This window comes from Cnephaeus nilssonii, assembly GCF_951640355.1.
Source record: "Cnephaeus nilssonii genome assembly, chromosome: 2".
Lineage (NCBI taxonomy): Eukaryota > Metazoa > Chordata > Mammalia > Chiroptera > Vespertilionidae > Cnephaeus > Cnephaeus nilssonii.
The window spans coordinates 72,784,905-72,800,574 of NC_137073.1; the positions used below are offsets into that span (position 1 = coordinate 72,784,905).

Sequence of the window (15,670 nt, forward strand, 5' to 3'; positions counted from 1 at the left end):
ATCAATGATGAGAGAGAATCATTGATCGGCTGCCTCCTGCACACTGGGGATCAAGCCGCAACCCGAGCAGATGCCCTGATCGGGAATGGAACCGAGACCTCCTGGTTCATAGGTCAACACTCCACCACTGAGTCACACTGGCCAGATGGTCTGCATACCTTCTTCAAATTCCTTTTCCTTATTAATTTCCTTATTTGCATCTTTCAATTCATGTCACTTCTATGACTAACAAACTCTAAAGAATATATTTTAATTTTTTTTATCACAATTGTCAATAGGGAAAGCTGAATGGCTTGACCCTTTCTAAAAATCTAAATGAGTTGCTCTTTAACTAATATGGACTTCAAATGATTTTCATTTTTTGTGAGCCAAGAGACCTAGATTTTAAAACATTTCCTTATCAACCACCATATATAATTCCTGTTTATTTACTACACCAATTCTAAACGATATGGTATGAAACTGGATGAAAGTTTTCATTCCTACTAGTGCAGACACAGGAAAGGGATCAGAGTGAAGGATGGCTCCTTCTCCCCATGTAGCCTCTTAGCTCTTACTCTTGCCCTTTTACATGATCTTTATCTACTAGACAAGTGTGAGCATTCAATCTCACACTGAGAAAGAAAAGCAAGAGTCGAGATTATAAGTAATAAATATTTGTTATTATTTTCAAAGAAAGAGCCATAAAATTTTAAACACTATAAGAGGTATATTATTTTCACTTTTATTAATTTTCACAAGTTGATACATTATTTTGAAAAACAGAGAGAAATCAGTACATAGAAAATAACACAAAGATAAGTCAAGAAAATATTAGACCAAGATAGATTTGAACTCTGACTTTTTAAAAGTCTTCTGAAACTGTTTGTTTTTACTTATTTTAAACAGTAAGTATTTATTTGAGCATCTATTATTATGCCTAGCACAATGCTAAATACTGTAAGGAAAAATATAATAAGTATATCACCTGGTTCTTGTCCCTAAATATTTTGTAATCTAGCTATTTATTATTATAAAGACATTAAAAAAAACTCTAGACCCTATCTCCTGTAAGTAAAATCATCTTCAAAAGTAATCACTTTGGAAGGTTATACAGTTAGTTCAACGATCCTTCCATTGCTCAAAATAGTTTTTGCTTCTTTTCCTTCAGGACTGCCTTTGGAATCATTATACAAATCATTTAAGAAAAGCAGGCTCGGTGTGTTAGTTAGGAACGCCACTTCATCTTCCTCAAGCACCTAGCTTAGTCACCTGAATTAATCACTAGGTTCATGCTTAGTGACTTCTGGTTGTTTTTTAATCTCTAATTCATCCCAAAGACAAGTTTTGCTATTCTTTTTTTTTTGGAAAAAATAAAATTATTTTTTATTTATACCTTACAAGTTGAAACTCCTAGGTCAGAACTATTATACATGATTGGAATAAACTCATGCAGTAGAGCAGTCTATTGTAACAAATGTCTATTACCACATTCTGTTGTTGGCACCTTTTATCACTTTAATAAACATGACAACCATATGTGCTGGGCACTATCATTACAGCAAACAGGGGCAGACCTGGCACTTAAATTCAGGTCTGTCTGGTTTTCAAGATTGTGATATCAATTGCTATTCAATTAGCTGCTCTTAAGCTTCTAAGGTTTTTTTTTGTTTTTGTTTTTGTTTTTTTTAAATTCTTGATAACCTTCAAAACAATGTACTGCAGAATTCCTGGACAGTAAATACTGAGAACAAGGAGCCCTTCTCATCACCATTGTGTCCTCTGCAGCATCCATCAGGAGTGGGATACTTGCATGTAGGATTTCACAGAAGGGGCTGCCTCACATGAGCTGTTCAGCGGCCGGAAACATCACAGTGGGCTGATGGTAAGATGAGGAGGGGTCCAGATGAGGTTTGAGGGGGATTTCTTTCTGTTCTGTTATTCCAGGGTTTTCACTACTCCTTAGATGTCTGGCTTTGACAACGAAGGACAGAAAGGTCTGCCAGAAGCTGGCAGCAGATTTTCCCAATACTCCCTTCTAGCCCTGTGTTTTAAAAAATATATAGTTAATTAATTTAGAGATTTGTATCATATATATATCCAATACATATAAGTTAGGTGAATAATCAGGATAAACTAGAAATTCAGTTTCAACATAAAGACAGAACAACTATGTTCATATCCATTCATGCCAGGGGTCTTTCTCAAATTTCTATGCTCAGTAACAATCATAAGGCTTTATACCATCTCTCAGAAAAAGATAATTTGTTTGAGTTTTATAGATTTACTAGAGGCCTGGTGCATGAATTTGAGCACCAGTGGGGTCCCTTGGCCTGGCCTGTGGGATAGGGCTGAAACCGGCTCTCTGACATCCCCCGAGGGGTCCCGGATTGCGAGAGGGCACAGACCAGGCCAAGGAATCCCACCGATGCATGATTGGGGCCAGGGAGGGATGCGGGAGGTTGGCCAGCCAGGGAGGGACCGCGGGTAGGCTCCAGGGTGTGTCCGGCCTGTTTCGCTCAGTCCTGATTAGCCGGATCCCAGCAGCAAGCTAACCTACGGGTCGGAGCGTCTGCCCCCTGGTGGTCAGTGCACATCATAGCGAGCAGTTGAGCGGCCTTATCATTAGTATATTATGCTTTAATTGGTTGAACGGACAACCAGACGGCCAGACACTTAGCATATTAGGCTATAGAATATTCATTCTGAAATTTCTATCAGGGTTCTACTCAATATTTTAATGCAATGACAAGTCTATGAAGATTGGTTTTTTAAAAATATATTTTTATTGATTTCAGAGAGGAAGGGAGAGGGAGAGAGAGATAGAAACATCAATGATGAGAGAGAATCATTGATTGGCTGCCTCCTGTATACCCCTACTGGGGATTGAGCCCACAACCCAGGCATGTGACCTTGGTTGGAATCAAACCTGGGACCCTTCAGTTTGCAGGCCGACTCTCTATCTACTCAGCCAAATCAGCTAGGGCTATGAAGATGGTTTTTAATGTAATGAGGCAAAATATAATTCTTCAAAAAGTAACTAAAAACAGAATTCAAATAACTTTGTTAGTATTTATTCCCTGCTTTTAGAAAGAAGAGTACAAAGGTTCCTTGTCACAGACCTTTGTGTTAAATATACTTTTTACAGTTATTTTCCCCCTTTACTAATGAGACAATGAATAAATAAATATGTTGGGATGATAATAATGTCAGAAATCTGGGTACATACAGGTTTATGTGTAATCACAAATGTCTGTAAACAGCATGTTTGGGAGTTCAATGTTCAAGGAGTGTGTGGCTTTACTCTAGAGAATAATGTTTTCTCTTTAGTGGCTAATGTATTTAAAGGTCGCCTGGACAATGATAATTAAAATAAGTTGTTTCTCGCTTATTTGAAGGATTTTAATCACCACCAAAGTATGCTTTCCTCCTTTTTTAATTATACTTATACTAGAGGTCCGGTGCATGCATTCGTGTACCGGTGGGGTCCCTCGGCCTGGCCTGCACCTTCTCACAATCCGGGACCCTTCGGGGAATGTTGGAGAGCCGGTTTTGGCCCGATTCCCATAGGCCTGATCCAGACAGGAAGGAGCCCAATCGTGTGCATTGAGCGTCCATCCCTTGGTGGTCAGTGCGCATCATAGTGACCGGTCGTTCGGTCACTTAGGCTTTTGTATATACAGATTGAGTACTTTTTTTCTAAGTATGATATCTATAAAAACCATCTTTTCTAATAAATATCCATATCTCCCCCAAAAAATGTTTGGATAAATGATTTCTTGTCTACTTTTACAATCTAAATAAATTTACTTTAGGAAAGTCATTCCAGTTCAAAAATGAAGAGTATTCTAAATCCCAGTGAAATGGATAAAGAAGTATAAAATGGATTAAATATATACTAGCACTGAATAGAAAAGAGGAGACAGCAGATATTGTGACTAGTTTTTGGAAGATGGAAAAGGAATGACATTCTATTGAAGAGAGAGACAGAGAGAATCAGAGATGCAAATAGAACAGTAATTTCCTCCCTCTCCCCCCCCCCAATGTCATCAATGATGAAGTAGATTGATTGTAACAAATAGTATAATTTAGAAATAAGAAGATATTAGAGAAGGCAAAAACCTGTTATTCTTCTTTCAACAATGAAAAAGAAGTTAATTAGAAATTTATAGAAAACCAAATGTTGTACAAAGAAAGTCACAGTTCAAATATGAAGTAAATGAAAATATGATATGGATTTGGACTATGGATGAAATGTAAGAGAAGAAACTCAATTTGACCTTGATGCTTAGAACTCTCCTACAAGTGGTTCAAGTTTTGTAAAATAGGATTATAACTCTTTCTTCATAGTTTCATGCTTACCACTTGGTTCTGCAGTGAATGTTTAGAAAATCATGGGACCAGGATAATAAGTTAGAAATTTTATTGGAGGCATCAAGATAAGAGAGATATCAGATGTTAAAACAAGACAGATGCTCTGCCGAAGTTTCAAAGCAGTTGGCTAAGAGCCAGATAGATGACTCACCTGACTACACTGGCCAATCTGGATCACAGAGACCAATGGGCCAGCTACTTTGCTTATGAGCAAAGAGGGTGCAGTTAAATTGGGATCAGACCACCCTCTCAGAGTTTGTCTGCATAAAGAAAAGGTGAAAGGGCCTCTAACCAGTTTTGAGTCTAATAAGAGACAGAGTGAGCCAGCCTGGAAGTATTTAAAATCAGGCCCATGAGAATCACCAGGAAGGACAATGGGACTCACCGCCCTCCCCCCCACTGCCTGGCCCCCCCTGCCCCCCAATAGGGCACATCTGGAGTGACCTGCTGAAAAAGCCAGGACCTGAAGAGGAAGCAGCAGAGAGAAATGCAGTGCCTCTGGCATGAGAATTACAGGCAAAGGTTCCCAGCAGAAGCCTCTGAAGAACCAGGACTGTGCCCAGGAAGGTCTGCCAGGCCCAGAGAGTGTGGTCTTCCTGTTGAGGCCAGTCAAGTAATGCCAGTTTACCCCTCTTTCTATTGTTTCTCCTCTCACTTTGAATCTGAGGTCAGAAACCATGGTTAGTAAGTTGGGAAGGGAGGGTTGGAAGCAAAAGACTGAGAAAGAGAAGAACTGTCTTCTGGAAAAAGGGGGACTTTTTTTAAAGTTTGAAACACGTTCCAACTTTTGATTTCACATGGAACTGAATGTTTAATTATTGAATTATGTTGGTTAAATTAAGAGAACTGTGGGGCTTTCTATTGCCTCAGACGAACTACCCAAAGAAGTCAGTCTTTTCAAAGAGAGGCAGAGGAAAGAAGTCACCCACTGAACAGGTTTAAAGAGACAGAGGAAGGCAAAAATAAAGCTGTGTTCTGATTTGTATTTTATGAGTCCTTCTTGTTTAATATGACAATTACAGTAATATTGTAAATGTTAATTTACTAGCTTTACATTTTTAGAATAAACTTACAGACAAATCTTGGAGGACTTAACTATAATTACAGAGCAGAATACAATGGTTATGAATCTTGATAATATAGAAGTAATGGCATAACTTAAAGAAGCCAAGAAGTAGGTGAGGGAGAAAAAGTAGAGGGTAGCAGGAGTGGAATCAACAGATACTGCCTCATATTGATGGATTAAGAAATGAGTGGTTAAACATGAAATTCAAACTTATAAAGACAACCAACAGAAAAAATAAAAGTGTAATAAGTCAAATTAGGAAAAGGAGAACACAGAAAAGGGGAAGGTCATGTGATTTAAATTCTTCAGCTTTCATAAAGGGTAATTACCACTTAAAGTTGGTAAAACAAGAAGTGGAGGTACAAGACTTCAAAACACAAATGGCACACAGAGTATCTCTGGGACTGGGACTGGTGTCAGGAGGGAAGCAACTTTTACTTTTCATTTTATACAATTCACTTCCTGAATTTTCATTATCATAGGCATGCATAGTATTTGCAATAATAAATAAAATGAGATTTGAGGAAAATAGTGTTATTAATGTAAAAATTCCTACCTGGCTCTAATCCAGGGTTTGGTGTGCATATTGAGGCCACTTCCCCAACTACCATGCTTATCAGAAGCCGGAGGCCAAAAGCCCCTTTCTGGGGCCAGCTCCTCTGCAATCGCCCTGATGTGGTAGGGCTCGAATCCACAGCACCCACCGATGTACCTGACCCCCAGGTTGTAGGCCTCTCTGGCGTATTTTTGAATGTCCCATCTGGTTGCAGTTCTGGGCTCCAGTCCTAGAATACAATAGTTATGGCATTTCTGTTACCATCTCCATTTTCAGATGATAGATGATCTGATGAGTGGTGTGTGGTTTTTTTTATTAAAAAACTGTAAATTTTAGATTATACGTTCTTCATATAGCTCATTTTTGGTTAACACTGAATGTTTTTGGCTTAGGCAGTCTTGAATTGTAAGACTGAACCATAGTTGTTCATTATAGCTGTTTCCGTTTTGTCACAACGAGAAATCTCAGGGACCTCTAATATGCGCCTTGAGCTTACCAAAGGGATATTCTGGGAGATCCACAAACCCTCCTTTGCCACAGTCAGGTGTGTGGAACCCCAGAGACTGCACCATCAGATGTGCTTTCAACCCTGCAGCTTGGAGGCCTTCCTTCATGAGCTTCATTGTCTTCAAGCTGATCCTGGGCCCAAATCGGCAGTTCACGCCAACGATTGAAGCCCCTATACAAAGACATAAAAAAACATTTATATATATATATTTTTAAATATTTTTTTCACTAATTTTAGAGAGGAAGGAAGAGGGAGAGAGAGATAGAAACATCAATGATGAGAGAGAAACATTGATCGGTTGCCTCCTGCATGTCCCCAACTGGGGATTGAGACCCAACCTGGGCATGTGCCCTGATGGGAATCTAACAGTTACCTCCTGATGCATAGGTCGATGCTCAACCACTGAGCCACACTGGCCAGGCACATTTTACTTTTACTTTTTGATTTTCTGACAGTTAGAAGGTGCAGTTACTATCACTATCTACCTCCCAACTTTTACAGATGAGGAAAACAATTCCAGTTCATTTTTTTAGTTCTGAACTGCCCTGACAATGTTAAGCAAACTTTGCTAAATTTCATAAACAACATCTGAGCAGCTTATCACCCTATGAGTCCAAATTACCTGCTTTCACCAGCTTCACAGCACATTCTCCAGGTGTCATGTCATTCTTGTCTCCCTCTGGGCCTATGCACATGGTAGCTGCCACAGGTTTACCGGATTCCTTTAAGACTTCCACAGCCCACACAGCTTCCTCAGCATGCTCAAAATACTAAGAGAAATTTCATTGCTTTCTATTAGTCCAAAAAATAAAGCAGGTTTTGAGTGATAGAATGTAAACGTAGCAAAACCGTTGTTATAAAAATAACCGAGTATATAATATGTAATAAAACTTGCTAAGGAATGTGTCTCTCTCAGACTGACTAAAGAATACCTTTCTGAGTAAATATTTTAATTTCCTTTAACAATATAGGGTGGGGCAAAAATAGTTTTACAGTTGTTTGTATGGAAAATAATGCAATATTTAATAAATAATAATACAATAATAAACTCTGTGTTTCACCTATTCACAACTATAAACCTACTTTTGCCACACTCTGTATATAGATTTCCACTCATATGTCATCTAAAGAACACAAAGGTTTTTAAGTAATTGAGTATTTAAAAAAACCCATAATTTTGAAGGAGCAAAAGTTAATCAATTTTGAACTCATCTTTTATGGAACTGGGGTAATAATGAATAGTTTGTTACTACTTCAGAGTGCTTTTATATTCCCTTCTAGTTAGATATTCGTAAGTGTTCCATAAAGGAGGATTGGAAATATGATTATTTCCCCAGATGAGAACACTGAGGCACAGAGTGGGGAGGGATAACTACTGCGTCTCTTTGTGAATGGTGGACAGGACACCCTGTTTGATAAACATATGACATTTGCAGGGGTGCCTCTCAGGAACTCCCGTAAGTGCCACAGTCGAAAAGCTGAACTTAGGTGAAGAAAAACTAGCAGAAATCTCCCTGCTTCTTCCTTCTCGACTTAGAAACGGATTCTGCAGAAGCAGTGTGTGAGGATGACAGAGTCAAAAGATATGGGTGTGTCTGTGCTCTGCTATAGGTGGCCCTGAGCCTTCAGAAGGCCGAGGAAGCAAGGTTTTCAATAGGTTCAATAGAGTGATCGGGGAAATAGCAGTTGGTAGGCTGTTGTCCTTGTTGAGGTGAAGGCTTGGATTGAGGACTTGACTCTAGCAATTGTAATGGTAAATGGTGAATGAGGACTTTTTAATTTTTGGAAGAGGCAGGAAGAGAATGTTTTGGGCCTACTGTTCAATCAATAACCGATTCTTATTGTTTCTTTCTTTAAAATATTGCTCGCATGTTATAATTTGAGTGGAAACAGAGAGGCAAGAGGGAGCAAGGATGGAGGAGAGCAAGGGAACTACTGGTACTGAGGATTATTGGTGGGATCTGGAGGAGCCTGAGCATCCACCTACCCCCAGGGCTTTAATCCCTTCTGTAGCCTGTCCCTCCTTCAGGGGAAGATACTCCCTGAATCACTGTCCTCTTTCTCTGACCCCATGTTATAATGTCTCCTGAGAGTCAGCTGCTGCAACTACCCTGACCTAGAAAAGCAAAAGCTAGGCCTCTCCTGGGTCGGTCCTTTGGCTTCACAGAGAACAGAGCATCCGAGTGAGAGGATGTTGACTGTAGTGCATTTAAATAAACCTTTGACCATCGGAGGAAATGAGGGCATAAGGCAATCCAATACTCATATAAAAGTTGAAGACTGTCCAGTTATACTTGTCAATAAGTTTAACACTCTCCCTATAACACTAGACTTACCTCTGCAATCAAGAAGTCCACATTTTTCCTGGCAAAAACCTCTAGCTGTAGTCGAAAAAGTCTTTTAACTCTTGCTTCATCCCTGTCATGTTTATATATTGCTGTCTGGCAGATACCCCCTGCTACCAAAGCATCACCTTTGTCAGCCACTTCTCTGGCGAGGTCACAGGCAGCAGCATTTACAGCTTCCCACTGAGGTTAGAGAGCAAGAAGTAAGATGGTGAGCCTGGCATTTTAAAGGTGTAATACAATCTATAACAAAGGGGGAAATGAGCAAGTAAGATGAGAAGTTGCTGGTTTTAACTGCAATTCGAGAAGATCAGCAGAGTTGGGTACAATCTCCTCTACTACCAATGAGGTTTAATTCCATTATTGTACTTACCAGTACCACATTGGATTTTATCATATTTGTTTGCCTCTAACACTTGACTGTGAGCCACTTCAGAAAAGGCTCTATGCCTTTGTACACTCTTTGTATCTGGCATAGGGATTGCACTGTAACAGGCACTCGATAAGTGTTGGTTGGTTGGGCATTAACATTTGTAAGTATTAACACTTTACATTTGCAGAATATCTCACAATACTTCCACATTCTTCACCATATTCACCTTTCTCAACAACCCTAGGCAGTTAAGCATAAGTTATCTCCATTTTTTCAGAGAAAACCAATACTCCATGCAGTTAAGTGTCTTACACAAAGTCACACAGCCAATAGGTGGCAAAGTTGGGTATTCAATTCTTTTCATTCCGAGGCCACTGCTGTGAGCCCTAGGACCACCCTGTCTCCAGATGGACAAGTCAGAAAAGAAAAATGTGAAATAAGGAGGTAAAAAGAACATCTATAAAATGTTCTTTCTTTATATATATAAAAAAAATAGCACAGAAAAATGGCTATGTCCTTCCAATTGCCTGTTGTTTCCCAGTCCTATGCCCTCCCTTCCCCTAGATAAAGAGAAAGAAAAAGCTCATTTATTTACTATATATGCACCTACATAATAATTAATTACTTAACAGATATTTTATGTGGAGTTTGTAGTAATACATCAGGTCAATTCCATAGCTTCCCATTGAGAGGTTATTTTTATTATACACTAGTAGCCCTGCACACGAATCCGTGCGCCAGTAGCTCCCTGCGGGGCCTGGCCACTCCGCACCCGCTGCCCAGAGGCCCATCCGTGGCCGGGTGCGGAACGCTTGCCTCGTCACCGCAGCAAAGAAGCAAGCATTCCGCCAGGCTGCTCACGCTGCCCGCTCTCAGTGGCCACCCCCCTGGGACTGGGGGACTCCAGCGGGGCTGAGAGGACTGGGCACCGCCATCTTGTGGCTATGGGCGTCGCCATCTTTGTGACGAAGTGATGGTTAATTTGCATATCACCCTTTTATTAGATAGGATGGTCCCTGCCCACCCACCCCCCACTCTGTCCCCAACCAATGGCACTATTATTTACCTTGCTTTCCAACTTTTCTTCACTGGCAGAAAAGGTGAAAGTCTGCATGACATTTGCTCCTGCTCTCAAGAATTCCATGTGAAGCTGACCAACTACAGAGTAGTTTTTTAAATTGAAATTAAAACATTAAAAATCACATAAGCTGTCATTTTCAGCAGCGGCAGGTCACCCACTTCTCTTCCAATCATACACAATTTCAAATCTAGTACTTATAAAGAAAATTTTGCAGATTAAGGTCAGTAAAATTCAAGGACAGACATAGCAAAGACCATACCAAATAAGGGCTATTTAGAGTAGCCTCATATTATCCTGCTGCTGGGCCTCACAGCTTGGTGAAGACTCATGCAGAGATTAAAGCTTAGTTGGCCAATTGTTCTTGGTCTCTTGGTCTGGAGAGGGCTTATTCAGTTTTCAGTGTCATGAAGAATCTAGCTGGTCTGCTTACAGTCCTCAAAGTAGAATGAGGAAAACTGTGTTTATTTCTTCACAGCCCCTCCCCCCCCACCCCCCAACAACAGAACCTGGCTGTCTATTGTCTATGCTCTGTTAAGCTGGTAGATACCATTAATCATCCTTACCAAAAACACTGTTATAATATAATATGCAAATTAACTAGAAGGATGAATATGAAGCAATAACAGTTTTACTATATTAAGGAAACTCTTAAATATCCACAAGGTAAATATTTATGAGACACATAGTGGATATGTATTTTAGTAGTCCCTATATATGAAGATGTAAATGTGTGTGCATGGTGGTGGGAGGAGAAAAAGGAGAGGAGAGAGAGAGAGAGAGAGAGAGAGAGAGAGAGAGAGAGAGAGAAGAGAATGAATGAGAATGAGAATTTTCTTCTACTAGTATTTGTTCAGACCATGTACTGTCACTGTCTCCACATCTTGGCTATTTTGACACGTGAAACAGTCCTTACAAATTACATGCTATTATTTTTTTTATCTTCTCTCAGTCAGATGTGCTAAAAACGTCACCCAGATAAGCACTCCTAGGGATGCTGGCACTGACCTGCGTCTGGATGTTCTACCACGACTTCCGGAGTCCAGGGCCCAGCCTTCACGTAGCCCCTCTTCTCCAGAGTTATGAGGAAACTGCCATCTCCAACCACAACCTCCCCACCATCCAGACGTTCCAGAATACCCTGAAGAAAAAAAAGAAAAATCACCTAAGGCCCCTCTTTCCCCCCAAAAAAAAAGCAGTTTCTAATTTTCAGAAAGGTAGTATGTTGTTCTCACAGCTCCTGTTCTGTTAAAGCCATCAATGTTTAATAATATTTCAGAAAGATTGGATACACTGTTGTTTCTTGGGACAATCCAGTACTTGTTTAGTGCAGAGTGCTGTTACTGTTGTTTCTCATAACATTTAATCTGAATCAAAACGGAGTGAAAACGATGATTCCATAATAGTTACTTTGGTTGTCAATATGTTTGTGGCAGACATTGCTAGTTGCTTAACTAATTTGTATTTTCTCTCCTCTTCGTTGCTAATTATTTTGTTGGGGGAGACAATGCTTCCAAGTTTAAAAAACTTCCCAGGGGTCCCTTGCTGCTGGGATGGCCATTTGACAAGTGCTGACCAGGAGACAAGGGTGGAAGTCCGCTGAAGATTTCTGGAAAAGTGTTGCTTTCCTGACACAGATGTCCACTCCCTTCCATCCTGACACTTTTTTCTTCCTGACTGGAATGTCACCATAAGCCCTGGAAATATAGCAGTCATCTTGCCACCATGCCACGGAAATGCGCATGCCAAGGCTGGTGGAGCAGAAGGGTTACAGCAGCCTGGTGTCTTAACGACATCTCTGAGTAGCTGCAGCAGCCATGGATTGCTAGTCCCCTTGTTAGGTGAGAAAACCTCGATTTTGTGCGTAAACCACTGAACATAATGCACTCAACATTTGATAATTGTGCCCTACATTTTCCAGCATGCTTGTATACATGCTATCATTTGGTACTCCCAACAGTTCTGTGAGCGAGGCAGGGCATTTTGCAAATGAGGAAACTGAGGTTCACAGAGGCTATATGAGTTGCCCAAGATCACAGAACTAAGTTAGGAACAAAGCCTACTTCAGACCTTCTAAATTCCTAACCTATTCTTTTCCTATTTTACCACCTTTCTCATCAGCCCACTCGTAAATAAAAGTCTGTATCCAGAGCAGTTATCTAAGGGTTATGGTTTCCAAGGTCTAAATTTTGCCTCCCTCAGATACCTGCATGGCTCACCCTCTTACCTCCTTCAGGTCTTTGGTCAAGTGTCATCTTCTCAGAGAGGCCTTCCCTGAACACCTTGTGACAACTGCAAACACCCATGGCGATCCCTATCCCTCGTGTATACACTGCATTAATTGGCGATACACCGTTTTAGTGAAAATACAAGGCCAGTTCATGTCAGCCCCACCTACAGCTGGACACAGAGCAATGCATAAATGGGGGAGAAAAGCTTCCAGTTCCCCATCTAATCGGTCATATCTGCAGTCCAGAAAGGTACACCAGAGGCGACGTACCAGGCTACCATCCCCATTTTCCTATGGAGGGAAGCAGAATGGAGCCCTGCTGTGTTAACCATAAGTGCTGTTTGACAGAGAGAGAGTCCCTAGTTCTGGTTAGCCTTCCATATTTCATATCTAAAGATGAATTTTAGCTGAATGGGGAAGACATGTTAACATTTACCAGGATTCTCACCTAGCTCTCTACTCCCTCCATAAAATACAGTTTGCTCTTTTTGTTTTGCACTTTGAAACATAAAAAAGGACTGAAGCTTTAAACTTTCAGTGAGACCTTCCCACATGCCAGGTGCAGTTCTAGGCAAGAGGGATAAGCATTGGAATAACTCAAGGTCTGTGCCCTCAAGAAGCTCAAAGTCTGGCTTCCCTGGGGAAGGCCAGTGCGTCGGCAAATCATCCCAAGACAATGTAATAGATAAATGCCACAGAGGGGTACAGAAGAGAGAATTAGAGGTATAAGTCACCTGTATAAAATACCATCTTGAAAATCTAACATACTTCAATGAACTATGTTAAGAATCAAATTTAATAGTACACATCAAACACTTTTAGAAGGAAAAATATTGGTATACAATTTAGGTGTTATTAGTATCTCACCGCCCATATCCAAACCAAGTGGATCTATTTAACATGTCTTATATATGTCCCCTCACTCTCACCGTGCCTGGATTATTGTAATGATCTCCAATTCCCTCCAGCCCCCTTTTTCTATCTCCCATTGCTGCCAGAGCCAAGCCAATTAATGCAGTCTATACACGAGGGATAGGGATCACCATGGGTGTTTGCAGTTGTCACAAGGTGTTCAGGGAAGGCCTCTCTGAGAAAATGACACTTGACCAGAGACCTGAAGGAGGTGAGAGGGTGAGCCATGCAGGTATCTGAGGGAGGCAAAATTTAGACCTTGGAAACCATAACCCTTAGATAACTGCTCCGGATACAGACTTTTATTTACGAGTGGGCTGATGAGAAAGGTGGTAAAATGACAGGACGATGTAAAATAAAGAACACTGTAAACTTACAGCACATTTATATTTTCATCCCATCCTCCCTTTCAGTTTGGAGTGATCCCACCTGGGACCTGATGATGAGCTCTGAGAGACAGTTACACCCCCTTTCTGCAGGTATCAGTATGTGGACGTCAGGATTTAGGATCTGGCTTCAGGGCACCTCTCTTCATACCCAAAGGAGTCCACCAACTTCTCCCTGTGGCAGGAGGCAGCCAGAGACCCAGTCTGCCTAAAATATCACCCCTTATGCCTGAAAAATGCCACTGCATTTTAGGATTAAATGGGACTGCTCCTTTGGATTAAAGCTACAATTGGAGGTGCCCTCTGTGGCAATTAAATAAACTCTTAAAATGCACCCGTTAGCTGAGAAGAGAAGTGGGATAACTCCTTCCCACTAACATTTTAATTTTAACTCCCAGGTACCCATTAACATGGATTAGTATATCATAAGCTTGGTGTTGCAAGAGTAGATGCCAGGAAGAAATTGAACAGAGATGGCATATTTTCAAAACCTTAATAAAAATGAACTGTAAAAGTGAACACAGTATTAGAGAAAGTTTAGAGAAATTAGAACAATGTTCTTTGCTTCTTTAAGTTTTTATTACACCCATTTTCTTCAATGCCCATATTTTATTTTTATAATCAGAAAAACATCTCCAAAATTATTTTAAGTTTTTAAACCCATATTCCTCATCTTATGTAACTACTACCATTATTGTCTCCTTCCTTACGGGATGTGTGCCTCTATCTATTTATCAATCTATCTATCTATCTATCTATCTATCTATCTATCTATATGATTGCAATCAGTGTGATTGATATATCTCCTTTTGTAAATTAACATTGCCAAAGCACTTTGCCTGCTTCCATACTTAGCTCCTTAATGGGCTAACAACTTATTAAGTGGACAAACCTTAATGTATTTAGGGAGCCCACTACTGTAGGGCGTCCTGATTGTTCCTAACTTTTTAGTGTAAATCAGTCGGTGGCACACATTTCTTTCCCATGCCAACATCACCCCATTGTTCCCTACCGTCTTTTATGAATTTCAGGGCTCAGGTGGGCTGCTTTGAGAGGTTCTGGGCATGTCCCGCATCCCAAGTTCATGGCCTTCCTAATTTTATTTTGTCACCCCTTCTTCCCACCCCTCACACACCAGGTGTAGGAATGGGTGCACAAAGCCCAAGAGCTAGCGACCACACCTGGAAAGGGGCTGAGAGAAAGAGCCTGGAGCCCCGGGCTGCCGGGTGGGATGAGACATAGAGGGGTCCCCAAGCACCCTCCCTCCACACCCCACTGAGGGTCTGGCGCTGCCCGAGCCAGGACTGGTTTCAGGCCAGCCGGCAACTGGGACAGCCAGACTGCGGCCCTTCGGGAACCCGAGGGCGAGGAGCTCTGGGGCAGGAGAGCGAAGGCTGTGGGTGCGGCCAGCGGGGGGGGAGAGGATGGGAGTGTGGCCTCTGAGTCTGAAGGCGCAAATCCCCGCTCCCCTCTGCGTTCGTCCTCTGACTCTCGGGCCTCAGTTTCTTCAGGGTGTAAGGGGGACAGTTGTGAAGATGAAGAGATAGTTTGCTCAAAGCACTGGGCGCAGGGCCGCTCCGAGTCAGGGCTCAACAAATGGTACCCAGGTTTGTTATCTGTCCTCACACCCAAGGCCTACCGCCACCCGCCTCGCGGTCGGGGAAACCGAGGCCTGAGCCGTCCAGGTGCCTTGCCGTGGCCGCAGAGCTGGCTGCGGCTCCGGCGGGATTTGCACCCCGGCGCTGGGAGCCCCGCAGCCTGAGGGCTGAGTCGTCGCGGACTTTGGGAAACTCACCTTCTTGGCTCCGGCGGGCGCCATGGCGCAGCGGCTGTGCGGGCGCCGGGTGGCCGCGAGCGCGCAGG

At 41.7% G+C, this 15,670-nt stretch overlaps 2 protein-coding genes across 3 annotated transcripts in view; one reads left to right on the plus strand and one right to left on the minus strand.

The window, feature by feature from the left end:
- The window catches only part of DMGDH (dimethylglycine dehydrogenase), a gene marked incomplete at its 5' end in the record, with an annotated part of 192,342 nt that overhangs the window by 118,587 nt on the left and 58,085 nt on the right, over positions 1–15,670 (plus strand). The gene's annotated exons all lie outside the window — the stretch shown is intronic.
- BHMT2 (betaine--homocysteine S-methyltransferase 2) lies at positions 775–15,641 on the minus strand. The gene is made up of 8 exons (XM_079761077.1): positions 15,603–15,641; positions 11,288–11,420; positions 10,268–10,359; positions 8,820–9,011; positions 7,106–7,253; positions 6,472–6,654; positions 5,976–6,204; positions 775–2,023 (listed from the first exon to the last, which is right to left on the minus strand). The coding sequence occupies exons 1-8, from the start codon at positions 15,624–15,626 to the stop codon at positions 1,942–1,944; spliced, it is 1,083 nt and encodes a 360-aa protein (XP_079617203.1). The 5' UTR covers positions 15,627–15,641; the 3' UTR covers positions 775–1,941.

Bases quoted from the DNA above. Each gene is read 5' to 3' on its own strand.
- BHMT2 (XM_079761077.1), bottom strand. From the start codon at position 15,626: ATGGCGCCCGCCGGAGCCAAGAAG. The intron at 11,421-15,602 runs GTGAGTTTCCCA...TTTTTTCTTCAG, and splicing joins CGCCCGCCGGAGCCAAGAAG to GGTATTCTGGAACGTCTGGA. The intron at 6,655-7,105 runs GTAATTTGGACT...GTCTTTGTATAG, and splicing joins TGTGAAGCTGGTGAAAGCAG to GGGCTTCAATCGTTGGCGTG.